General features: G+C 37.8%; 2 protein-coding genes across 2 annotated transcripts; one reads left to right on the top strand and one right to left on the bottom strand.

The window, feature by feature from the left end:
• Positions 1 to 454: 454 nt before the first annotated feature.
• aip (aryl hydrocarbon receptor interacting protein) lies at positions 455 to 5,223 on the top strand. Its single transcript, XM_022758537.1, has 7 exons — positions 455 to 598; positions 1,161 to 1,343; positions 1,427 to 1,615; positions 2,361 to 2,537; positions 2,671 to 2,812; positions 3,701 to 3,930; positions 4,074 to 5,223. The coding sequence occupies exons 1-7, from the start codon at positions 500 to 502 to the stop codon at positions 4,077 to 4,079; spliced, it is 1,026 nt and encodes a 341-aa protein (XP_022614258.1). The 5' UTR covers positions 455 to 499; the 3' UTR covers positions 4,080 to 5,223.
• Positions 5,224 to 5,594: 371 nt separating this feature from the next.
• Positions 5,595 to 10,612, bottom strand: cdk2ap2 (cyclin dependent kinase 2 associated protein 2). The gene is made up of 5 exons (XM_022758539.1): positions 10,545 to 10,612; positions 9,339 to 9,494; positions 8,741 to 8,832; positions 7,139 to 7,259; positions 5,595 to 6,327 (listed from the first exon to the last, which is right to left on the bottom strand). The coding sequence occupies exons 2-5, from the start codon at positions 9,391 to 9,393 to the stop codon at positions 6,260 to 6,262; spliced, it is 336 nt and encodes a 111-aa protein (XP_022614260.1). The 5' UTR covers positions 9,394 to 9,494; positions 10,545 to 10,612; the 3' UTR covers positions 5,595 to 6,259.
• Between the last annotated feature and the right edge of the window lie 16,810 nt (positions 10,613 to 27,422).

Here is a 27,422-nt window from a genome sequence, read left to right as displayed (position 1 = left end):
ATCTGTTCACAGAAATAATATTTAAACAAATCTACCTCCATAGCAACAAGTATTCACCCAGAGTATTGTTAATTACCATCTGCTGGTTTTCTAATGAGTTAACACCTCAGTGTGTAAACAAACTAAGAGCAAATTACACTGTATGAAAATGGACATGAACCTTGAAAATTAAACTTGTCGCTTGATATAATACATGTACTCCTAATTTGTACTTAAAAGTAAGATACAGTACTTGAATAACATTCTACTACTGGTGATGTAGTGTGCCTCACCAAAGACGTGATGTATTATGTAAATTCCCGTGAATTATTATGCAAGTTAGTTTAATTTAAAAAATGGTTTCTGTTATTGAAAAATGAGTCGCGGTCCCCAGCTTCTACTGTATTTACACTTAAACAGTCTATGCGTAGATGGCGCTCTGAGGCCTGAAGTGACGTCTCACGAAGCGACTAGCTTCGGCAAACACCGTCATCTGTCGTGAACTGCGACTCGGTGTAGGATGGAGGAAGAAGCACGCAAGCTCCTCGAAGAAGGAATAAGAAAGAAATTGGTCAGTCCTGGTAAAGGAGAGCTGTCCACCTTCCCCAATGGAACCAAGGTAAAACACAGCGTCAACGATTTAGAGGGTTTAGTCTCACCCTCTGGGTTAGTTTAAGATATACGACGAAGCACGTTAGCTAATGCTATCACCAGTTGTATCTTAGCTAACACAAGCTGTCATTTACCGATTAATGTTGCTATAAAAACGTTGTGCTTGTATACAGACGCCGCTGATACGCGTCTGAGCTACATTGCTTTTATTGTGATTTTAAGGTTAGATTTGATTATGACTGTTGTTTTAGCCAGGTTAAATTTTTTCTCTTTTTTTCATCTGATGGAAAGACAGGGGGCGGGACAGGATGACATGTGTTTATGGTTTCTGATTCGTCAGCATACTATGTCAATCAAATATCTGCTTCTGTGGTCGGTCAGAATATGCTGGCGTGTAGACGTTCTCTAGACCTGTCTGAGAAGTGGTGATTGCTGTTTTGTCTCAAGTAAACAAGCAATCAGCTGCATCGATTGAGTGTTCTCGAAGGGGCGGTGCCACAATGCGCATTTTAACCGGATAGTTCTTTTGAGCAATGTTTGATTTTCATCTCCAATATCTGCTTTACCAGGTGGTCTTCCACTACCGCACCAGCCTCTGTGATGGTACAGTGCTGGATGACTCCAGAAACATGGGGGCCCGCAGCAAACCCATGGAGCTCATCTTGGGCAAGAAGTTCAAACTAGCTGTGTGGGAGAGAGTGGTCATCACCATGAGACAAGGCGAAATTGCAGAATTTACCTGCGACACCAAGGTTTGTGAGACCTGGCATGACAGGGTCAATATCTTCTTCCTCCTCAGTGCTGACTTTTCCCTATCTCTCTCCTCACCCCTCAGCACACCGCACTGTACCCACTCGTATCCCAGTCACTGAGAAACATCAGTGCTGGTAAGGACCCCCTGGAAGGCCAGAGGCACTGCTGCGGCATTGCCCAGATCCACTCCCACCACTCTCTGGGGCACAAGGACCTGGATCAGCTTCAGGCCAGTCCACAACCTCTTGTCTTCGGCATCGAGCTGCTGGAGGTGAGCAGGCAGGGGAGAGCCAAGAGTTTAATATAGCTGGTGGTATTCAGGGAAGCGTCGTTTGAATTTTTTCTGTTATGGCACAAACAAAAAACCTGAGTTTTGATACAAATACTTACTTTGAGAAATATTATTGTTTTTGTACAAAACCTGTTTTTTTCATGTAACAAAAGAGGCAAAAAATGTCAAATGTTGTCTAAAGGAAGGGAGCTGTACAAGAACTTTGTCTAAATAAAAAGAATATGGATATAGATTAGGAAGTATTTCTGTAAATTATATAGATACTTAACAAGTTCACAAGATTACAAATATGACCAAAAATGTGATGCCAGCATTTGGTACCTGACATATTCTGATACTCTGATCTACGGACACATTTAGCTCAATACCAACTAAGTATTGAATTTTGTTATCAGCCCCATTTGCATTACATGAAAGGTATTTCTGATATTTACATACACACGGGTGAAAAAGTATTGGATACACCTCTCAATATAATGCAGTCCAATATGAGATCACCATCATGGTCTCAAAAATTGGTATTGTCCTAGGTGAACAACTCTGTGACACAGTTTCAGCAAAGTTTTCTAAGCTTATAAATTGCATTAGATTGTAAAGGTGCACCTTAAAAAACATTTTAAATAATATATATGTACCATACAAGAAACTGCTACATGCTACTACAGTTTTACTGTCCTACAATGAAAGCGCAGCTGCCACTGAGCTCCATTTTCTGCCTGCTCAGGTTCTACCTCCCGGGTCATTCCAGCTGGATGTGTGGGCTATGACAGACGAAGAAAAACTGGAGTTTGTGCCTCAGATCCACGAGGAGGGCAACATGCTCTTCAAACAAGGCCAAATTAAGGAGGCCACAGACAAGTACTACAATGGCATTGCCTGCCTAAAAAATCTACAGATGAAGGTTAGGGAACAGCTAATCCTTTGTTGTTCAGTACAGTAAACATGAATACACTAATGAAATGCCATTGCACATTTGCAAACACAATGCAGTCAAGTGTCTCCAACTCTTCTGTGGCTTTTTTCTCTTCTTTCAGGAGCATCCTGGAGATGAAGCATGGGTAAAGTTGGACCATATGATCACACCACTGCTTCTCAACTACTGCCAGTGCAAGTTACGACAGGGCCAGTACTACGAAGTCATCGAACACTGCTCATCCTTGATCTTCAAATATGAAGGTAAAGCTGGGTTGTTGGTGCTGCACAAGTGCCAGCAGAGATGAAAGATTTCTGTTGCTACTACAGATTACAATTATTTGTAGTTTCAAAGAGGGAGAAGTTTATTTGGAATTGGTATAAATTTGAAAAAAAAAAAGTTTGTGAAGAAAATATGAAAGAGTATGCTGCTTCATTTTGCTCTCCACCACCATCATCATCAATACACCAAATGAGGGAATGTCTTTTCTAAGAATGGTGTTCATCCCTCCAGTAGAGTTCACTGAAGCTGTTGGCTGATGATAACCCAATACCTTCCCATGATATTTGGTTACACTTTACATTGCTTTTTCCTTTACTTTTTCATACTTTCTAGACATGCAGCAGTTGTTACATACTGTATTTGCATTTGTAAAACTAGTCTAGCTCTTGTCGTAATTTATACCAAAACTTGGTTTTCAACAGCACAATTCAAAATTAAAACCAGTGAAGTTTACTTCACCGTTTTGTAGTAAAGACTGTAAAATACTCTATGAAAAGTAAGTGTATTTTGATGCATGAGTTACCATATTTACTGCATATTTTAATATTAGATTAATATTATATATACTTAATCTAAACATCTGATTGTCCCATAACTTGTCTGTCCTCTCTCTCATACAGCAATTAAGTTATGTCACTGTTTGAGTCTGCCATACAAGTGTATTGTAATGTATTGGTTGTACCATGTGGCCTATAGAACGCAAAACCTGCACTATTATAAAAAAGTCTTACTTGCACTTACTTTCATCATCCTGGAAGTTAACATCACACCTCATATACAGTATGTTGTGAATAGCCATGTCCCTGGTCTTGCTCTCAACTTAAATGTGTATAATTTGTCATTAATTTACTCCCTCTCCTTCCGAACAGATAATGTGAAGGCCTTCTACAAGCGGGCCAAGGCCCATGCTGCAGTGTGGAACGAGACAGAGGCACGAGCAGACTTTGCAAAAGTGTTGGAGCTGGACCCTTCTCTGGGACCATCTGTAGCCAAAGAGCTGAGAGCCATGGAGGAGAGGATCCGCTCCAAAGACAAGGAAGAAAAGGGTCGTTACAAAGGCCTGTTCAACTACAACGCTCCACCAGCCACTGCCACCACAGTCAGTCTAGTTTGAGTTTTGTTAATTGCATCTATCCCATTCATGGACACAAACTATTACATTAAAATGAGAGACGTGTTTGCTATGATATAATGTAGAATTTTAATTTATCTTTAAGTATCTCATCCTCTTTCTCCTCTCAGGGTTGAATCTGTCATTGGGTTGGAAACAAGAGGATGCCCGTGAATTTCAAGATGGAGGAGAAACAGTATGCTGCTGGTGTTTTAGTTTTATCCATGATGCACCTAAGACAAACACTCTGCCACCCTGCCCTCCATGGTACACGCAGAAACATTCTTACACACTGTTAGGTTGTGACTCACAAATGCACTTGCAATTCACTGAGGTGCAATTTGCATTCCTGCCTTATTCCTCTAAACTCCCCGTTTAATTGTGAAATTCAGTTTTTGATGAGGATATGCTGACATTATCAGGCTGACTTTAATGAAAATTCAAAATCCCATGGTAACATTAGGTCTGCACTGGCCAGCAACTACGTTAATTCACAGCATTGTGGTCTTCAATATGAATGAACTCCAATTTCTTACTGAGCTTAAGGTTTCAGAAATGTTAACACTCTTGGTGAATAACCTGCTCACAGTAAAGGGCTACATTCAGAATGATACCCTTAGCAACGGCTTTCTCAGCATTTGTTGAGAGATTTTTCTTTTTTTAATGATTTAATTATGAATTTATCAGTTTGTGTTACGTCATTATATGGCAATTTATATAGCAAACACCAATTTTCCACAATATTAAACAAGTAGCTTACGTATTTAACGTTGTATTGCTTTCTCTGAAACATGTGCAGAGCTATTGGACAATCTTAAAGTACTCCTAACCGTAGCCCAGCAGGGTAAATTTACTATGAATTCCAGACAGAAACGCTCTCCCTCCTGAAAATCAGTTTGTTTTGCACAAGGAACATCATGTACTCAACATGCACACCTCTGCCTTGCACTGTCAGACCATGTTTTCTATCTTGCTCACAGTAGAAGCACTGGAATAAGCAGGAGGAGACCACCATCTCCTGGGAAACCAAGCTGTCTGTGACAATCATTATATAACACACACACTTTGCTTTCTCCTGTGTACTTATTTCATATATGTAAGAAATACCATTATGTTATTTTTGTCAAGATGTACTCAGCAAAACCCTCAGTATCTCTTTTGACTTGCTTAGAAAGAGCCAACTCTTCATGTGAAGCAGTGGGTCATTAGCCTCACCTGTTGGAACTGAGATGCTATTGAGGTTATGATTATGTAACTGAAAATAAATTTGTTTATCCCCAACTTTGCATTTTTAAACATGACACCAGCCGACAGATACTTTGAAACACAAGGCTAATCAGTGTCCTCTTGCACTGTAGACAGGTAATCCTGTGTAGAAGACTCAAAATACTAGCACAAGGTCAACTTACTGTAAACTTTTCAGAGCTCTCTCCTATTGTGGCTTTGGTTTGGTGATGAATACTACCTGAGTGCCTCACAACTGTATCAAAGCAATTTCCCTGCAGGGATTATTAAAGTTTTTTGGATTCTGATTCTGAGTCTACTCAATAAGCTTAATGCACCGTAAAATTTGCAGTAGGTGGACCTTGGGAGTTTTTGTCAAAATACTATTTTCAAAGTCAACAATGAACATGAAACATGAAAAAAGTACTTTTTTTCTGTTATTTAATTAAGATATACATACCGAACTGCAAAAATCTGGTTTACAAAATTTCCGTACTAACAAATTGACTTGAGATGTACAGAGTTCTTGGGATTGAGAAACATCTAATGTGTGTGTGTTTAACACTACAAAATAATGATGAAAACAAAGCCAGGGTGAATGGAAACAGGGTATGTTTAAGATGCTCAGAAAATATTAAGTGGTTGTAGAGTGATGCTCAGAATAGAAACTTAGACAAGTGCAGTTTCAACATTGATTTCACCATTTAAAAAAAAAAAAAAAAAAAAAAAAAAACTTTTTTTTATGTCAACTGCCATTACTGAACAAATACTTTAAACATTCCCATTCAAGGTCTTTACCCACAACTCTACTTTAAATTGTGTTGAAATTCCCCACACTCATTTCAAAATAGATACAAAACTGCAAGTTGCATACACCCCGCACATCACAGAAAGTTTGTGATTAACAAAAATGGGTGTGGTGGAATGCAGGGAACAGTAGAGACAAGAAGGACATAATGCACCTATAAAAAGCCAGCAGGGAACAGGCAAAACAGGGGAAGGTGGGGGGGTAAAAAATGGTTGTAAAACAGACGATAAAGAGGGCAGGCTTCTACAGGGAAAGATTGGGGGGTGAAGGGATCTGTCAAAAAGGTTATGTGCGGGCGCTTCTTTCCGTCTCTGCAAGACACTCCCTGACCAGTGCACGGGCATGGATTATACCTGAACAAGACAAACAGAAGGTGCAAGGTGTTAAATCAACAATTTTATATCAATGAGATGATCTGCAAAAATAATTTGCAATTTTCAAAATCTTCTGCCCGGGTCCACCTCAGCTACAAAAATCTAAGTTATCCAAGACAGCCATTACTGCTGAAGTAGCAATAGGGCAGCCCTTAATCAAGAAAACTGCAGGTTGAGTTAAAAGGCAAAAATATGTTTGATTCTATTTCAATTACACCGGTCCATTAATTCTATACATCAAACTTAAAACATTTAATGTTTTACATGTTATATGGTTTGTGCATGAACATGTTCTATGGGTTTGCCAAAAAGTGATCCACAGGCAAAGAAATATAAGTCTTCCTTTATACTGAGAGCCCCAGAGAAGTCTAATTCCCTGTTGGACCTCTCACCTCACAAACTGTAATAAAACTCTACAAAGATATCGAAATAGACAGATTATTGTCCTAACAAACAATGCTAGGGGTGAATTATTTCAAATTCACATTCACTTTTTTTTTTTTTTTTTTTTTTTTTTTTTTTTTTTTTTAAACCTAAAAGCAAAAATATTTTATATAACAATCATATTCTACACAGAATAAAGTCTGTGTCAGACCTGCCTTCACCAAAGAGCAAAAAAGGAGGCTGATTTTATTCCCAGAAGTCAATGGCCAAGGTAATCACTCTTTCTGGAGTACAATAGATATATATTCTCCCCCCTTCAGCACTTGGATGTACTAATCACAACACACAAAAAAAACTCATTACCTGTGCTGACAACAGATATGCGTTTTTGAAATGTAAAACATACCTCTCTTTAGCCTCTCCATAGCACTCTTGCTCCCAGCATATGTAGGCCTGATCTCACGGCTCATCTCTTCAATGACAGACAGAAGCTCACTGTAGGTGGACCCTTGAGACACTTTGACAGGCTGTTTGTGTATTTTTTTTTTAGAAACATGTCATTTTGTGGGTGGGGGTGGGGGTGGGGGGAGAGAAAAAAAATCCATTAAGACAGGTCACAGCACAGGTGAAGAGAAAGATGAACGAAAATTGTTTCTCTTGCCAATACAATATAGTGTGATGTAAACTACAACTGTAACTCAGCACAGGGCCTGGGCATCTTTATCTTCAAGACACTGATTAAGTCAAAATGATACTATGTAAAACTCCATCACCATTCCAATATTCATGAAATTATTTACCTTACAGACAGTAACATAACTCTTTCCATCTAATTCTTCTTACACTGCCATGCTTGCAGAGCTGTACCAAAATCTATTCCTCCTTTCCCCTGTTTTAAATTATTCCAACAACATTCTCAGCACTCCCATGTAGGTCACATGCCTGCAGCCTTCCAGCACTATCAACCTTTAATGTGCTTCACGAGTACAGCGGAAATGTAGAGCAATAGTTAGAAATGCATGTTTGGCTACTACAAGTACTTTAATTTTTTTTAAAAATCAGGTAAGTTAGCTGAAGCAGATTCTCTGTTCGATCCTGTACATCTAAATGTTGCAACAAGTTCAACTCAGCTCTTCTACGTTACAGAATGAACACAATGGCTTTGTTGGTCTGTGCATAAGTATGAAACACCTAACATTTAACAAGTCCTGTGCTGCTGCAAATGAAGGAAAGGTCCCTCGTAAAACCACCTTAAGTTCAGAAATAAAAGGTGGTTCACAATTAATGATCAGTTTGAAAATAACAGCTGTAGGTGTGTTCAGCCCACCCATGGCCAGAACATTTGTTTGAAACATTTGAACTTTATACGCTAATATGCAATTTTCTTAGACATCTTCAGTTAATATGCTTTGCAGGTATCATTTAGTTTCCACTCTAGTACAGACTTTTATACAAAGTGTCTGACAAAGCCATGATGTCAAGAACAAGTTCTACCTTTTAAACCACATAAAGAATACTATGAAGAGTGGTTTACTTTTATGTACAGATGGGTGACAAAGGGAAAACCTGAAAAATGAGTTGAGAAACCAGATGCAATGTCCCCATCCATAAGACACAAGGGGTCACTGAATGGTTTGATGACTATGAAAATGATGTGGAATAATGTGAAAATTATGCTATGGCTTTCACAGTCACCAGATCTAAACCCAAATGAACACCTATGAGGGATTTTGGACTGATGTGTTAGACAGCGCTCTCCACCGCCACCATCAAAACACCAAACAAGGGAATATCTTTTAGAAGAATAGTGTTCATCCCTCAAGTAGAGTGCAGAGACTTGTAGAATTAATGCCAAGGCACATTTAAGCTGTTCTAGCAGCACATTGTGGTCCAGTACCTTACTAAGACACTTGGTTTTTCACTTTAATTTGTCACCCATCTGTCTGTATGTGGTATTTCCAAAGTATAAGACACCAGAACAGTATGGATAACTGTACTGCAAACATACCTGCACAAAGCCCATGGAGGGTGGGCCAAAGTCACTGAAAGCTGGCCTAAAGTTGGACGATGAGGGGAGAGATGGAGAGGGCACAGAGGAGCCTGAACAGAAAAGGGGGACAGATATATCACACTATAGCTGGAACTTGAAAAACAGAATGAGAAGAAACTTGCCATCTGAAACATTTTATTTAATCTTGGAAAGGAATTAGCAAAAAAAACCACAAAAAGTTTCCCTGATACTCCCTGATACTGATAGCCATTACTTTTTACATTACTTTTACTTTTCACACCTCAGACATCTTTACCACTTGCAAACCATGGCTACTTATCACAAATAACATACAATATGAAGACAACCAATTGCGTCATGAGTATCTTCGGTTTAGCTATCAGCTAGTTTAACTATTATCACAGCATGATAATGTATTGTAGCTACTGTTGTTGTATGCTGTTGTGTGGTTACTTGCAACATTGACTGGGCTATCACTGATTTATAATTATTTTCCATCACCATGGTGTAAGATGTTTTAAATCCTTAACATGGAGAAACAGCAACTGGCCAATAATTGCTTGAACAACATTAAGGCTGAGTGGTCTCAGAGTACCTGGAGGAGTGTGGTTGGAGCCAGATGGCGCAGGAGCAATGGGTTTGTAACTCATGGCGATGTCAGCAGGCAGCTCCCCGTACGACGCGCCACTTCCTTCGGTCCCGTCAACCCGGTGCTTATACAGCTTTACTGGTGGTGATGAGCTCCTAAGAGCTGATGAAAAGGAGATACACAAATAAAAGAAGATAGTATGACATTTATATTCATCCTCAGAGTAACTGGAAGGAGGCTACAGTTTTCAGTTATCAAGGCAGTGAATATTCAGAACTGAATATGCAAAACTCAAGCACATTGGCTCAATTTTTTCTCAAGCACTGAGGGACTGCCACTGTGGGATACACAATAATCTAAAAAGACAGCTCAGTATCTAACAGCAATGGGCAAGCCTTGATATATTCCTCAGTCTCTTAATTATAGGCATACACACATCACATCTGTCTTTTTCCACTAAGACACATCAGAGAATTAAGATTTGTGCAGTTCAATTTGTTGAAGTATTTAAGGGGTGTTGCTCTGCCACTATAGATATCGATAACAATTTTTTTGGTCATTCTACAGCCTGAAATGGCTTGTTCTTTGAGAGAGGTCAGAGGGGAATGGTGAACAGAAAAGCATCTCAGAATGAACAACACGTCGAACCCTGAGGCAACATGGACCAGAATCTCAGAGGAATGTCTCCAACATCTTGTAGAAACCATGCCACTAAGAATTGAGGCTGTTCAGAGAGCAAAGAGAGGCCCTACCCGGAATTGCTATGGTGTTCCTAATTAAGTGCTCACTAAGTAGGTTTAGCAAAGACAACCTTTCAATGAAGGCAATCTTCACTTGTCATTCAAATCTGCCAGATATAATTTCTGATGAGTGAATATGAATTTTAAGTGGTTAATTTCCGGAATACAAAAGGCTTTCGGAGCGTGGATGTCTGAATGTGATAAGAAAGATACAAAGGGAGCCGGAGGTGCTTAATGGCACAAAAGCTGACGTTAGCTTCAGAGGAAGGTGTCGAGCTAACTACTACTTGGTAACGTTAGCTAGATTAGCTAACTGTCGCCGGTTAGCATAACATCAAAAGTACAACGCAGAAAAATAGTCGTGAAGCAGCGGTGATATTCTACAAACAGACAGTGAACAATAGAGAGGTTATCTACACTTGTGACCATTGAGAACACTACAAGTGATTCAAAAGAGTGGTATTTTTTTCACCTTTTTAAGGAGAGTTGAAATCCTCCGTGGACGCGAGTACTGGCTCTTCCTCTGTGTGTGAGTCTGCGCAGAAGAGATGTGTAGTGTAGTACTGTTTTTTATACTTTTACTGCAATGTGATTGGCTGATGGTGTACCCTATGACGTCTGTTCCAAACGGTGTCGTCACAGGGAATCGCCACAGCAACAAACATAATAAATAAATAAATAAAATAATAAATAAATAAATAAATAAATATTGAGAAAAGATATCTCATGGTTAATGATAGATATTTATCCAAACCAGAAATGTCTCATTGTGGGTCAGTATCCCAGCAAATGTTACCGATACGATGCTATGTTAAGCGTACATCTGGAGGGGAAAAATCCTATTATCTTAAAAAAGAAATAACAATATGTAGTAGAAAACATCTCTTACTGGATTTTAATATCTTGAAGAGTACTTTTAATCATTGGATTCAAAACATTTCAATTTCAATATGTGCTTTCCTCCACTGTAAATCTGATATTTGCATGTCAAATGAATGTTGAATGATGTTTTGCATTTCTAAAAGAAAGTAATTTTTTTCCCTACCAATTAAGACATGATAGAATGCATTCAGAAAGTGTTCAGACCCCTTCAATTTTTCACATTTTGTTATGTTGCAGTTTTATGTTGAAAAGAAACAAATAAATAAATAATGAACACATTAATGCATCAATAACTATAATCCAAAAAAAGATAATATACATTATTTTGGAACTGATCATTTTCCATAATTAGTACTTTAAATTTATTTTGATGCTAATACTTTTGTTCTTTTATTTTAATAAAACTTTCAATGCAGCACTTTAATGGTTAACAGATTGTGCAATCTACATTATTTATTTCCTGGTGAATGCCATTTTTCAAGCCCCTCGATGGTTTTTCAGGCAAGTCTACTTCACATTCACTTGCAAATTACATGCTGTACCTTTTGAATTTTTATATGCATAAATAAAGAAACCAAATGAAACAGTGTGTCATTAGAAGAGGAGCATTTCTTCCACCACTGGTGTATGGACAAGCCTCTTGTTTTGTTAATTCATTTTTTTTTAGCTTTCATTACATTTAAAAAAAAAAAAATGTCCAAAATGTGCTTTTAACATTTTACTTCAACTAACTACTTGAAGTCAGGTAACTTAATGGTGCCAGATTTTCTTTTGTCCACCAGATGACATGAGGAGAGAATTTAGCTTCCATTCATCTTCCCTGCAGTCTGTGACTGTATGGTAAGGAGAGGGGGATATTTCTGCCCATTTCTAAGTAAGACCTTAAACATGATTCTGTATTTATGTGCTAGTTTTCAGTGTTAGTATGTATGGTGTTAATATACCATAGATGTGGTCTCTCTTTTATCTGCCACCCTCTGTGCTGGATTCATAGATCCACGATGAAAGGAAATGTTTCTTTAAAATGCATCAGAAGAGGGCAATTAACCTTACTTTGAACCTTACTGCAAAGCAAAGCACTTGAGTTCTTAATTTTTGTTAAGATATCATTCTTGTTTTCAGCATGGAAATTGTTTCTAAACTATTACGCTGCAAGACTTCTTAATCTGTGCATGCCATTAGCCAGAGCAGGGTTATGCAGTATAGAGACAGAAAGAGAAGGCACCACACACAAATTTTGTTGTTGAGTGCAATAGAAAAACATTCAGCAGGGGTGCTTAAGGTGGTAACATAACTTTTTTGAGGGCTGGCACCTGCCTGCGCAAGAAAGCAATAGTTGTGTTCTTGTAAGTTTTGTTTCTTTTCCACACAGATTCTTAGTAGATATCAGCTGCAACAAAAAAGTGAGCAGAGACCAAATAATATAGTATATAGTATAGTTTTTTTTTTCTCCACTGGGTGCAGGGTTAGCTATCTGATAAGCTAGAAGATAGTAAAGGTTTTATTCAAAGATACTTATGCATACATTTGCCTCAATTTCCATAAATTGCAGACAGGTATTTGTCTCACCCCCTTGGACACAGGCAGCTTAAAAGCCTTCGAAGATGTGTCCCTATTAAAAAACAGAAAACCTCCATGACTCATATCTACAGTATTTCATATTTCAGAGCTCACTTTAAAGCTTCACAATGAGAGCAAAGAAATTTCTTGATTGTTCATATAACATGAAAACAGAAGCAAGGAGGAGGTCACTGAAACCCAGATGATACTTTGCTGCACATACTTGGCTGTCTTTGGAGGTGACAAACTCTTTGACAGGGAATGAGACAGAGTTGAGTGAGAACAAATGTTGGGTGATTTTACTAGAACCATACAGTTCTACCCAGTGTCAGGTACTGGTTCTTTATTGTCCTACCTGGTGCCTTGATTAGAGGTCTATAATAGCACTATAGTCAAAATGGTTTGTTAGAACAGTATTGGAAAATGCTCCATCTAGAACAGTAGATGAAGACGTATCACTGGATGTATCAGAAATGTCACCAATATCACTTTTTATTCAAACAATATTGCACAAATATCAGTGCTTTATTAATTGCAGGGTTAGTGAGTATACAGTATTTAGTAAGTCAGTTCAGTATATGTTCAGCCGGTTCATACATCACAAATGAGAGGATACAGGTGGTAATGGCAGCTCAATACAGGGCTTTCTTAAGTGTCTGTGGTGATAATCAATTATATACAATAATGCGGTTTGTTAAATTTCATCAGGTTATGCTATAAATCATGTTGATTCATGTTGTGTTTTAAAGTCTTGTTCCACATGCCCCTTTTTAACTTTGAGCACAGAGGGGAAAAATTCAAGCAAGATTTTGTGATTGTGAAGCACATCTGGACAAAAACTATTTCTCTATGAATACAGACTCAGTAAACGTGGTTCATCTTATTTAAATAGACATAAAGCTTTAGAGAGTGCTTGAGATTTTTTCAAATAAAGTTTTGTCACTATGGGCTGCTGCCTTCCAGTTAGAACAGTTAACATACTATTCTGACTCACAGGTTGACAGTCGCCTTGACACTTGCAAAGGTATGATTACTGTAGTTAATGCACTCAGGTCAGTTTTTCTTCAACCAGTACATCACTGTATGCTGTTCTGACAATGTTCTGAAAATGTATTCAGTTTACTTCAGACCATCACTCCAATATAGAATATGAAATCAAGTATAACCAGCCATTGTATTTTTTTTTTTTTGTATTATTTACAGGACTCTTTGTTCTTCTTGTGTCTGTAGGTAGTTTTTATGACTCTGGCTGTATGTTTGGGGTCATTGTCTCATACTGCAGAATGAATTTGGGACAGATCAGATACCTCCCAGATGCTCTTGCATGTTGGATAAAAATCTAAACATGTGAAGTGCCATAACATTTGCACAGTGCCGTATCTCTGACCATAAAAAGCAGAATTCCAGCTTCTCTCTCTTTGTCCATACTTTTACCTAATTATGAAAAACAAGAAGAAAAAAAATCAACAACACTGACATATAAAAATACAAGGAAAAGTGAAAAAACAAACAAATAAACTCCAAACAAAGAATTCATTACAAAATATTTCACACTTATAAGATACTATTACATTTACTCTATATCCAACTATGACCCAGATCTTCATTCCAAACATCACTGTATTTTGAACAAAGATTAAATTGAGTCCAGATTTCTCCATAAACACTCAGTTTACCCTGAGGTATTGTTACTTTTTCTAACTTCAAACACATGTATTTTCAATTTTTCACTTTTTTCAAGTTCACAGCAATAAGTAGCTTTGCTTAAAATATATAAATATTTTTTCCTACTTTAAAAGATTATGAAAAACAAGAAGCGAAAAATTAACAACAGTGATGTATAAAAAATACAAGAGAAAGTGAAAAAAACAAAAAAAATAATTACAGAGCCTATCTTTCACACTTACTATACAACCAACTGTGGCCCAGTTCTTCATTGTTCTTCACCATCACTCATTTCAAGGCAATAGTGTTTTATTCATGGGATGGACCATTTCGAAAGGTTAGGTAAGCTTCTCTTGCTGCTCATGTTAATATGCATGTACAAAAGGCAAGAGGGTTAAAAAGTTGTTAAAAAGGATGTGACAATACTTTCACAGTATTCATAGGTAAACCTATCTCACTGCACTGCAGAACAGAGAGGTTCAGGAGATCCTTTGTTCCCACTGCCATCAGGCTATACAACACCTAAGCCAAAGGAAGTGGAATAATATAATTATTATTGTTTATTTATTATTAACTGTTTTTATTATTATTATTATTATTATTATTATTATTATTATTATTATTATTATTATGAACAATGAACTAATGGACACATGAATGTCCCCTAGGGGACATCTATCTATCTATCTATCTATCTATCTATCTATCTATCTATCTATCTATCTATCTATCTATCTATCTATTGTATAATCTCATTTTCTGCAATAGCGAACCTTCAATTACATTGCTGTTAGAATAACAAAGTTGTTTTGTCATGACAGTGCGTAAATGATCCTGTCATCTCAAGAAAAAAATAACTTGCTCCCTCCTGATAGTGAGATAATGAACCCAAAGTCATGAGAAAATGTATTTGTTATCCTGAAATAATGGAAAAAAATTAATTATGGTCTCAAGATAATAGGGAAAAAAGAATTAAACAACTGATGGCCTCTTGTAGCCTCCATATAACATCACTGTACTGGTTTGACTTGCGTTCAGCTACCAGACTCCTTATCTTACAGGCTTAAGTGTCAATAGGCAGGGAGGTTGAATCAGGCAAGTAAAAAGTAGAATTGACAGCAAAGACATACTTTTACATTAGAGGGAAACTCACTGGAAGCAGTAGTATTAATGGTGGATAGGTGACAGGCAGCTTTCATAAATCCAAAGCAGCGATGTTGCTCTGTTCCTCTCAGATTCTGTGTGGTCGTGACATGAAAGCATTTTGTTTGTGTGCAGCAGTCTGTTTAATTTTGTTTTCAAGGCTTTGAGTCTTGCTCTACTGATTCAACAGAGAAGACTCCTCCATGTCCTCAGGCTAGAGCCAAAGAATCAAAGGGAAAGGGATAGTCAGAGGGAGAAAGATGCATCTGTTTTGCAGTAGACAAAATTAGTCAATGGGTTTAAATCTATTAGTTTCATCGAGGTAGTCATACTTTCTCATTTTCTTGGGGCAGACTTCAAGCAAAAGGATTCTTTGAAATAGATCACTGATATTTTGAATGGTGAGAAACTAGAAAAGGCAAAGAAATTTGACATGGTCCCAGAAAGAAGATTATAAATTGAAGGATTTTTTTGGGCAGACCTAGAGTGTCTTCTGAAAGAGAAAACTGGCTGAGCTGTCACACACATGAGTTCTGAGATTATACTGACAAATGAAAGATTCATTTTGAGGTCTCATATCTTACAATGTAACACTCAAAGTGTAATTACCAGTGGCAAGAGGTTTGAGCTTTGTGGTCTGCAGCAGGAATTATGCATGCAGGACAGGAGACTAAACCAGCGATGGTTTAAAGCCATTTATAATGTTTTTTTCACAGTGTAAAAGGAAAGGAAAGGCAGAGCAGATCCATCAGGTTGTAGTACAATATAAACATGTACTCATAAGATCATAAAATGACAGAATCTTCATCTGTGGAGCTTTTAAATGAGTATTATCAAAGTCCAGAAGTTACAATATGTAATATGTATGTACAATATGTACAATACCTGTTTGCATATATTCATTAGTTTTGGTCTATTTAGGGAATGTGGTAAAAATAATAAACAATGAAATAATAATATCAGACTTAGCCTTTAACTTACTAATAATAATAATGATAAATAGTAAATATGTATAGTGTAATTCATCATTACATCATAATGTCATACACAAGCTGCATTTCTTTATCAATAGTTCATAAATGCATCATGCATTCCTGAGTAAAAAAAGATGCATCCACATCTCGAGAGCCACCAATAAACAGTTAGTGCTCCCATTTTGATTTTCCAGTGAAGGGCAATACAATATTGTGCTTGTAGAATGCAAAGTTTTATTCCTGAGATTTTGACTGTTACAGTCATCAGAAAAGATAAAAAAAAACTAAAACAGAAAAATATTTTTAACACTCTGACATTTGGCATCTTGGCATACCAACCTGCAGGTTTCCCTAAATCCATGGTAGAAAAAGGTGGGTTAGAAAGGTTAGATAACGATACATTTATTATAAAGCAGAAAGAAATGCTGACCATGACTCTTATTCATCTTGTCTCAATTCATAGTCACCAAGAAATATCCCAATAAAAGATTAAGACATATATCACAGTATTCTGGTGTAATAAAGAGTGTACAGACAGCAACAAAAATATTATTCTTTGGACAGTACAAAAAAAGCCCTGAGACATAAAATGAGATAAATAGATAAATATAAAGGACAGCACAGCACACAGAATGTCTGAAATTTATACAAGAACAGAAATACCAGGTTTATATTATGGAGGTAAATAATAGAAGAGAAGGTGGATAGGTGTGTTGCCTCTCAGGCTGTGCATAGTTCTGGTAGACAAGGTTACCAAAGTACCCAGATGTGAGACATTATTCTTTGATCAATATATTCTGGATAGAGGGAAAGCTGCTTAGAGAACACAGGCATGAACTTGTTGCTGTGTTTTAATGTGCATTAAAGTAAAAGCTATGTTTATATTCACTATCTTAAAGTGGCTATGATCTATTTTTTTTATAATAACAGTGTAACACATGACAATGTGAAAACAATTAGATGATGTGAAAGAGGTTACTGATGTTGAAGAACCTACAGATAATTACAGATATCAATGATTATCTGAAAAGCTGTAAAAACCCACTGTACACTACTCACACATCAACAAAAAGCTGACAGGCACAATTAGGGGGTAGCTCACGGCTGGTGAACGTAATGGAGCATTTAGCAGCTACAGAGCCAGATATTTCTCTCAGGACCAAACACAGAGCTAAAAGAAAGTAGTAGTAGAAAGTAGTAGTAGTAGTGTGTGTGTGTGTGTGTGTGTGTGTGTGTGTGTGTGTGTGTGTGTGAATATAGTGGTCAGAAACACGACTCCAAATGACATCTGTTACATTCAAGCCTTTGCCAAATGAGTTCACACAATGCTGATTAATCCAATTAGCGCTAATCACTTTATGTTTTTCAGTACCTATACCAGAATTTTAAATCTGGTGTCTGTGGCGACATTCCCGTTCTGGGGCACCAGTAGCTAGTCAACCAGCAATGACTAAGGAAGGAAGCTAATGAAGAGAGAGATTATATCTCCGGAGACTGAGTAGGTTACAGCAACTAGAAGTATGGTAGAGCCTATGGTGGAAAAACCTAGGAAGCGTCCAAGAAAATGATCTGATGCTCCAGGTAAAAAAGAAACTCATTGTTGTTGTTGTACTGCTTTTGGTCAGGTTGGCAGTTGTAAAACATTTGGGGTAGGGTGTGTAGCTCTTACATTCACTCTACCTAAATGATGGATAATTGTCTTTGAACTAAGTGTGTGTCAACAGTATTTTTGTATATTAATCTCACTGCCAGGAGGGGATTAAAAAGTTTCGTGCTGCAGGTTTCAAAAGTGAAGAAGTTGTGAAACAACTTGTTTCCACTGCCCTCAAGTAGCGGATTCATTCTCTCCATTTAGACAATTAGGGGAAATACTTATTCAACTATATTATTTCAAAACTTTTTCAATGAAAACTCCAAATGTTCAGTGTTGTTCTTGGCAGGGGACAATAATGTGATGGTTGATCTAAATTTCGCAAATGCTCCACCATAATTCACTTCATCTGACTTCATTATCTGCGAGTATCGTCATCTCAGCAAGCATGTCTCCTGCTTTTTTCAGCTGCACCATTTTCACTCCTGCTTATCTCTGGCGTGTCCAGTCCTCATTTGTTCTCACTTAAGCATATAACTTAAATCAAGGTGGTGTTTTAACTTCTTTTAATCTTAAAATCAAAATTTTTTACAAGTGTTTTGGTATCTTTCTTGAAAATTGGTTGTAGTGTAGTAAATTACTACTGTTGTGAATGTTTGTGATTCGGGGAGACGGTGCTTCTCCGCTCAATAGTCAGGACACATAAACACACTCTGTGGTCTTGAAGCTGAAAGTAAGAGCTGGACACGCTCCCAGCACCATCACTATTACCCTGTCTTATAATAAAAGAAACAAATCATCAACAATTACTCTCTAGCTTTTACCCACTGTTTCTATGTGCTTTCATATTGATGCTGAAAAAAACATCAATGTGTTTTCAAATGGAATTTTCCATTATCTTCTTTTTTTTGGGGCTTTTTGTGCCTTTAATTGACAGGACAGTAGACAGACAGGAAATGGGGAGGCAGAGAGAGGGGGAATGACACGCAGGAAAGGGCCGTCTGAAGCGGGAGTCGAGCCGGGGGCCAGCTGCAGCTGGGGCGCCTGCGTAACCCACTGTGCTACGCGACGCCCCTTCCATTATCTTCTTATAACCTCAGCAAGCTAGTGTTCAGAGTCAAAGTGGCCATAGAAACATAGGTGCTCTGTGGTTTTGTGTGAGGTGTTAAGTGCAATTTTGAGGAAGAGTACCGCAATGTATTTAATAGATGATTTGCCAGTTTAAATGCTAACCCACTGTATCTTTGATTCAGCCTACCAGCTTATGATTTTGGAGAGACCACGGTGAATGAATGTCAATGAAAACACTAAAAAAAATTAAGGTAATTTATTTCTCATTTCTTCTAAAATACCAATACTTTCTTATTCCACATAGGTTTTTCTCTTCCACTGTACCTAATGTAAGTACAGGTATGTACCTGTTTCAGACAACAAAATTACACTGTTATTGTTATTATTATTACTGTTATGTGTTGGTGTTATCCCATTTTCTGCCTTCATACTTCTAGTCCACCACATTTGAGAGGCATGTGTTGTAATACCCCTACATTTATATAAGAGCTTTAGTTACTAGTTACATTGCAGATTCTGATTCTGAATAGACAATAACATTAATATAAACATGTTAGTTTCAGCAGCATTTTAAAAGGCATATTTACACATGGCAGAAAAAAATTGAAAAATTACCGCTTTGCAGGTTGTGTGCCTCCGTCAACCAGCCATGTTGAAGGAAATATGGTCACAATCTCTCCTTCCTGCAGTACAGCATTGAATAATGGCCAGAAGTGTTTTTGCAGAACTTATGACGTCACAATGAAGTTAACCTTTGACCTTGACATTTGAATGTACAATTTGTCACTTGATTTTATCCTATCCTACATTTCAGTTAAATTGTGTCATAAATAGTGTATGAATTTGTGAATCATGGCCAAAAACATGTTTTGTGAGGTCACAGTGTGCCAGAAGTAATGAAATTCACTCCAGGTGTTACTGATATATTACATTCACAAGAATGTGAGATCACCGTGACCTTGACCTTTGACATTTGACCACCAAAATCTAATTAGTTCATCCTTGAGTCCAAGCGGACATTTGTGCCAAATTTGAAGAAGTTCCGTCGAGGCGTTACTGAGATACTGCGTCCACGAGAATGTGATGGACGCACATACCAATGAACAGCAACCCGGTGCGGAGGCATAAAAAAGAAAAGCAGATGAGAAATGTTCACAAATGTCTAGAACACACAACAATCTACAGGGACTAAGAGATGATTCATGATAACTGCATATGACTGATGAATTACCCAGTGAGGTGCAGGCTGATAAGACAATAACAGTCACCCTATTTAAAGGGGATCTATTATGCTTTTCTGAGTTTTCCCTTACTTAAAGTGTGTTATATAGGTTTTTTGCATGTAAATGGTCTACAGAGTCATTAGGATCAGAGTTTACATTAATGGGAGTAACTGTGTTAGAGTAAAACCCCAATTTTCTCCTTTGTATGAGATGCCTCATTGGGGGTCCAGACAATCAATACATCTCTTGGTGCTGCCCAACTGCAAGCTGGACACCCCCACACAATGCACAGCACATAACTACTTAGAATAAAGACTTTTCTTTAGTTTTGTAGCCATGCTGAAAAGACAGTGTTATCAATTGCCTGCAGGAATCTGCTTCATTTTTCCAAGGTTCTCCACTGCTGCAAACATTATTGTGAGCCCACACTTCAAGGAGGACTGCTTCAGAAACCATGCACAGTTAGATGCTTCATTTTCACAACGGTTATTTCTGTAATTCACACTTAATGTGGCCGAACAGGGGGACACAGTCTGCATTGTTATTGTGGATTTGTGATGTTTACCTCATTACCATGACCTGATCATGTTAGTAAGAGGCAGCAGCAAAGATATAAATGCTTACATGTTCGTCAGTATTGACATGCTGTACCTCCTTAGCTCATATAAATTATTGATAATCTAATCTACCGCTGAGATCATTTTTCAGTCACTACATGCACTAAAGTTTAATTAATTCAGATTCACCACATTGTAAAGTTGAAGCGGTGGAGACTCCCTACCTGTCACTGTGTCTGTTCCTCCATTACTTATACTCCTTTAGTCCGGAAGTGTCCACACATAAAAAAAATCAAAAGGGTTTCTCATAAAAGTATTCCAGGTCATGAATATTGTCATCCGAAGTCTTTGCAGACTGTCCTCTTGATTCGCAATGCTCTTCATATTTCTTTCTCCTTCCGGCTGCGGGACAGTGAGTACGCTTGTTTTCCGCTCCAGTCCAGCTTGTGAAGGTGCATGGGGTCTGTCATCTTCTGCTTGAGGATCGGACTCGTGCTCTAAACGAAGCCGCCACAACCGTTTGTTTACACAAGACGTGCGGAACGTGTCATTAGGTGCCTTTGAGTTTGACTTCGGCTGACAGCGCCTGACTTGACAGTCAAGGTGAGTTTCCGGTGACTTCAGGGGCGGAGTATCAAACGACTGCGTCAAGTCAGACAACAGGCTACTTCCGTAGCGCGAGTTCACCTGTGTCACAGCAGCAGGTTTTTCACACAACTCACTGCGTAAAACTGAAGAGCTGTTCTGGTTCTTAATGTAAATATTATGAGCCTTACCCTCAATATGTGAATATATGTGGCAAACATGACTGTTCTGCAAAATCTATTCACACTGTTTACTCCCCCAAACAAATGTTCTTAAACATGTTTAGACCAGACACAAGTTTACATTAGACTTTTGACACATGAAATAAAATATTAGTAATGTTTTATGAAAACATGGAGGGGGATGGGTTAAGGTGTGTGGAGGGAAAGGTAAAACATTAAATACCTGCTACAGCAACACTTATAGGGAGATAACAATTTTTATTTATTTCTCTTTTATTGAGAACCATAGACTTGAGAATAAAAAACAGTGGCAACTATTTTGTCAGGACGTGAAAAGAACATAGGAACATTACTTCTTTTACAGTAACAAACTCTGATCTAAACTGTTTTACAGTTTTCTGTTTGGAAATGAAAACTATTGTATTGGTGTCCATATAAAAAGAAAAAGAAAAACGAGCTGTTAGAAGGAGGAGATCAAATAAATTGCTTTCCCTTAGATAGAGATAACCATGAAAGAGTTGGGGTGGACAGTATAAGTACATTTAATTGAGTCCTGTACTTTTTTTCAAGTATTTTTACAGGAGTATATTCTTTTTGGAAACTCCTGACCTTCACTCCAATAAGCTTAAAAGACTTATTAAGCCTATTGTAGGCTACTTTTGACTCAACATACTATGAAAGTAGCTTTTAGTCAGTTGAATGAACTTTCTTCTATTATGGAAAATGTGATAGACCATACACTGTGTCTACCACAGGAAAAAAAACAATCACAGCCAACTCACTGTCAGTCAATTTTGAACCTGTCACTGCCCTTACAATGGCGACGTTAGATAGATGAGGCAGATGATTCTTCACCAAAGAACATGGTCTGATCTGAAGTCTGTATTTGAAGGTTTAAAGAAAGATTAATTTAGTTTGAAATGTTTGCTATGTTTATCACGACCACACTTCATCACCGACTAAAAAAAATACGAAAACAAAGGCTCCCTCTTGTTTTTATGTCCATGTCTACAGTCTATATCATATTCTACAAGCTTTTATTCTCCAGATTCTACAGTCAATCAGTCAGTCAGTCAGTAGGTTGTTTCAGAGTCATCAGGTTCAATAAATGTGGAACAATACAACAATATGTTGACACAAAAAAAATTTACTTTTGAACACTCAAGTCTTTTAAAATCCAGTAGTCCAATGTTTTAACTGAAGTAAAAACTAAACTAAACAACTTTCACTTGTATTGGGGTCATATTTGACCAGGAGGATCTATGATCTGACTAAAGTAATGGAGCTGTGTACTTTGTTCACCTCTGTAAAGGAGGATCTGAAATTCTTAGAATAAAAATGTAGAACACAGCTTGTGTGTCAGTGAATCCTTCGGCCAATCAGGATAAAGTGCTGTCATCACAGAGGTGGTTCCCAGTCGGTGAAGCCGGTGGAGAACAACTGCAGCCGCCTGACTCGGAAAACTGAAGGCACCTTGCTGCCACAAGGTTTTAATGACCAAGTAAATCTATTTTAGTAGACACGAAGAATGAAACGATTACCACTAAAATGGCCATAATAGGTCCTCTTTAAAACCCTTTTAATATGCAGCTATGATTGGTGACATGACAGCCCATGTCACTGTAACAAAATTTCCTTTCTGGTATGTGAATTTTCCAGGTACACAAATCAAGCAATAGAGTATGACAAAATCTAAACAAGTCTGCATAGTGTTTCTTTTAAATAGAAATGGTAGGCTGCATGAGTGCTGTGTGGGAGGGAGAGGGCATGAGGTTTTCCATGGAAATAAATAACTCACTATTAAGTGGTTAAGCTTGGTTAACTTTTGGAATCAATGGATAGTGAACAGTAAAAAGAGATTTCTGATAGATTATTTTATTATTATCCCGCCACCGCAGGTCAGCTCAGAAACATGGTCAGAAGAAACACTAAGAAATTTCACTCTTGAAAGACATTAGTCTGCTGCAGCCTCATATTAGCTAAACTAATGCAATTTTGCAAAATGAGGACGTGGATTTTGTCGCCCATCTCTTACATTTTAGTCGTGCAAAGAAGGCAGAGGAGTAAAGATTACACTGAGCAATAGCTCCTTACATGTGTAAATAACCATGCTGTAGAGCACATTTACCTAACTGCTGCACTTAAGCCACTTGATACTTCTACCCTGTTGTGGCCTGAGGTTAAGATCTCTCTCCCTGCTGCATTTAAGGGAGGGGGAGCAGGGAGGGGGGAAGGAACAATAGGCTGAGCTTCTGAGTAGCAGACCTCAAGTCCTACCAGCAACTAAAGATGCATAAATGACGGAGCACAGAGTTCTATGATCTTTCAATGAACACTCTGCAACTTAGACAAGTGTACTGAGGGAATTCAGATTCTACAAACTTTCCATGAGCTAAACTCTATAGGCTACTAAGCTGTATGTTCAAGGTATAATCCCGTAGAAAGGGAGGTGCAATTGCTGGGCAGAAATACCAACATTTGGTGATGCAGAGTTTTTAGGGTGTGCACCTGGGTTGTTCAGAGTCACATCCAAAAGTATAAAAAGTCAGGCATTTTCATATTATGGGGCTTCTTTGATGATTGCTGAGAACTCTGTCAGTCCAAGGTTGGTTTGAAATAGCTTTTTACTTTTCGCTTTGCTTGAATTATTCTAAAATGAAGCTGTTTTCCTACTTAGACTAAATATCATCCATGTTTGATAAATGCCTTTAATCTGCTGATGAATGATTATTCCTTAATTATAGATTGCTTTGACATTATAGCAGAGAGCTGAGAGTTTATTACTGTATGTACTGTAGTCTTTGATCTGACTACAAACGTATCTGCATCCCCTTCACTCTCCTTTTTTCTGTACAGTCAATACTTTAACAACTGTGAACAGAAGACATGTAATTATTTTACATCCTATGTCTTAACATGCCTCTGACAACATGATTGTGTGCACTGACAGGGAAGCAGTCCTGACGAACAATGCAGCAGTGTATTTTTAGTGTTCACACATCCTTTGACATCCTTTTTTTATTGTAATTGCGGTCAGCAACACTTCATGTTCCTCTAACTACAACCACTACACAGAGTGACACAAAATATCCCATAAGTCTCCTTCATTTCAAGTAAAAACAAAACTTGTTGCTTTAGTGATGAATTGATCAAAACAAAAAAATGATTTTAAACTATTGCAAATAATTTGTATTATTATTATTATTTGCTTTTGTATAGCCAGCAACCTCAGCAATACTTTTTAAATCCTATTTCCATTTCAAGGAATCATGGGATACTGAGAAATAAAGTTTGAAAAAAAATCATCACATCTTGTTGATCTCCAGATTCTCAGCCAGCAGGTGCATTAGAGGTGAAGCAAGAAAAACATTGATTTGGTTTAAGTGCAACAACATTTTGCTAATTAGTTATGGATTGGCTGAATACAAAAAAGTTGTGTCCAAGCAGGGTGAGATTTAAAGACTGTCTTTCGCCCACATTGTGCTTGTTTAATGTAACTGTTGCTTCAGTAAGAAACAGGCAGATACAGGTTCATATCAAGCTTGCAGGTAGAGAGTGAAAGAAAAAAATGGAAATTTCAATCCACTTTATGGCAAAATGAACAAAGGATGAAATAATCTTTTTACAAAAGTATGCATGGCCTGCAAGGTTGTCAGACTTGTGTGTCTGTCTGAAGCAGACAAGTGGAGAGATCCTAGAAAAACACAGTAACTGAAACTGTGAACTTGATTTTGTTAGGTGCAAATGTTGCTAACACTGTGCAAATCGATGATAATATTAATCAGCTAAAACCTAATAAATGTTCTGCAACACACTAGTCAGCAAGGTATTTCATGTTTGACAATTAAATGATAATAAAAAGGAGCAGTGAGACAGCAGATGGATGTGATGAATATTAAAGCTAAAGTGTGAAAACTGGCGTGAAGCAGCCTTCAGCTGCAGCACTACTGGCTAACAGAATAAAATAATTAAATCAAAAAGACCACACATGCAATTATAGTGGTTAATAAAGTAATTACATTTCATACATTATGCACAATCTGGAACGCCATCATACTTCAGCCTCTTTTCTCAACACAATTCAATTACTGTGTGACACTTTCACTATTGGGTTTTACTATGTTATAGAGAATATTTCCATCATGTTTATTATATCCATTAGACCCCAAAGATAAGACACCTCCTACTTTTTTAATTGCAGAGTCAAGGTGAATTAGTTTTCAACAAGTGATAAGCAACAACAGCTTTAACTAGAATGGCACTTAGTAGAGCACATACCTCCACTAACAAACAATCCTACATTTCTGTCAGATCTAAATTGTACAAAGTCATAGATCTCAACACTACAAATAGGCCATGCCTGATTTGAATAGAAATATGTTAAAGTCCCTGAAATCTTGGCTTAAAATTTGAACAATTTCTCTATGACATTAAATTTTCATGAATAAATAAAAAAGTTTTCCATGTAACATGTTTTAATTAAGAGTTTTTACTATGAGTTTGAATTTATTAAGACTAATTTAGGCAGAAAAGCCATGTTCTGATGCCCTCTCTGGTTGAATATTTCAAGTCTGTTTCAGCCAGCATTTCTGATTGGTGTTGTCAGAAGTGTGCTCTGTTTTACCTGTAACCACACCCAGCAGGGGGTCCAGAAGTCGACCAGTACATCACTGCAGCGAGGTAAGAAGTTAGGTAGGAAAAACAAGACTTCATCAATCTGTTTCATCGGGACTGTGTGGGTGTGGCTTGATCAGATCTGACTGTCAGCGAATGAATAACCCACTCACTCTCAGATTCTGATTCAAACGTTGCTGAATCCTGGTTTGTGTACAGATGTACATGTTGAACTGCCCATTTTCTAGTGTTAAATAATCAAAACCATGATAACTGTAGAAGAAAATAGTGTGTTCGTGAAGGATCCCATCTCTAAGAAATTTTCCCGTAGATGTGCCTTAAGGAATGAAAAAGGTTGCATTCCCTTGTCAAACCGTCACGCCAGAGTCGCCATAATCCAAACAGACTCAGACTCATGACTCAGAGTGTGAGATGACTTAGAACATAAAAAAACTCAGGATCCGGGCAGCTTAAAGTCAATGGTAATGCACACTGTCTACTTGGCAGACCTTGGGCACCAGGCACACATCAGCCATGTTTGGCTGGATTGCCTGTTTTGCTCAGACAACCCTTTGCTTGAATTTCTGTATGCCTGTTTTTTCCCAAGTAAAGTCTTTTTACTTTTACATCTCGCTCCTGAGTCGTGTTCCTTTTCTGAGAACCATGATAATTTTCATAATGGCAAAATGCACTGCAGGTTAGTGCTTGCACAATCAAATGACTCATGGTGAGATTGCAGTGTGTCTCTGTCCCATCATCTCTCCTGGAATATGCAACTCCTACAACAGTGATTTTCTTCAGATGGCATTGTGTTGACACTGCCGGTCAGTATGACCTTCATCAGCTCATCCATTTGGCATTACCCACATTTATGCTTCCCATCAGTGACAGGAGTGTGTATTATTTTGAAGTAGACTGTCAGGCTGTGGGAGTCCTGGTGAGTGACCTGCAGCTAATTTTGTACTTTTGTACTAATTGTCATTTCCTTTGTGGAGGTGGGAACATCTAAGTAGTTGCAGGCAGGCCCAATTTGAAGTGAGGTTCAGGGGCATGGCAAGTCCCCTCATAAAGAAAATTAACAAAAAGATCCCTTGAATTGCAATCCACCTTTTCCATTACCCTTGAATAAAGGGTGCTACTTCTTCATTTAATTTCCAATATATCCACTTGTTTTATCACATTACAAATTTGCAAGTTTTACAACAGAAAACAGACTCTCACATTTTGTCTCTCCCTTTGTGCCCTGCTCTCTCTTTCATCCGTGTAGATGAGGGTAGAGACAATTTCAGCCTCAAATAACAGA

The sequence above is a fragment of the Seriola dumerili genome, unplaced genomic scaffold (genome assembly GCF_002260705.1).
Source record: "Seriola dumerili isolate Sdu_G_001 unplaced genomic scaffold, Sdu_1.0 BDQW01000301.1, whole genome shotgun sequence".
Lineage (NCBI taxonomy): Eukaryota > Metazoa > Chordata > Actinopteri > Carangiformes > Carangidae > Seriola > Seriola dumerili.
The sequence above is the reverse complement of the archived record's forward strand: the minus strand, read 5'-3'. Positions and strand labels throughout refer to the sequence as shown.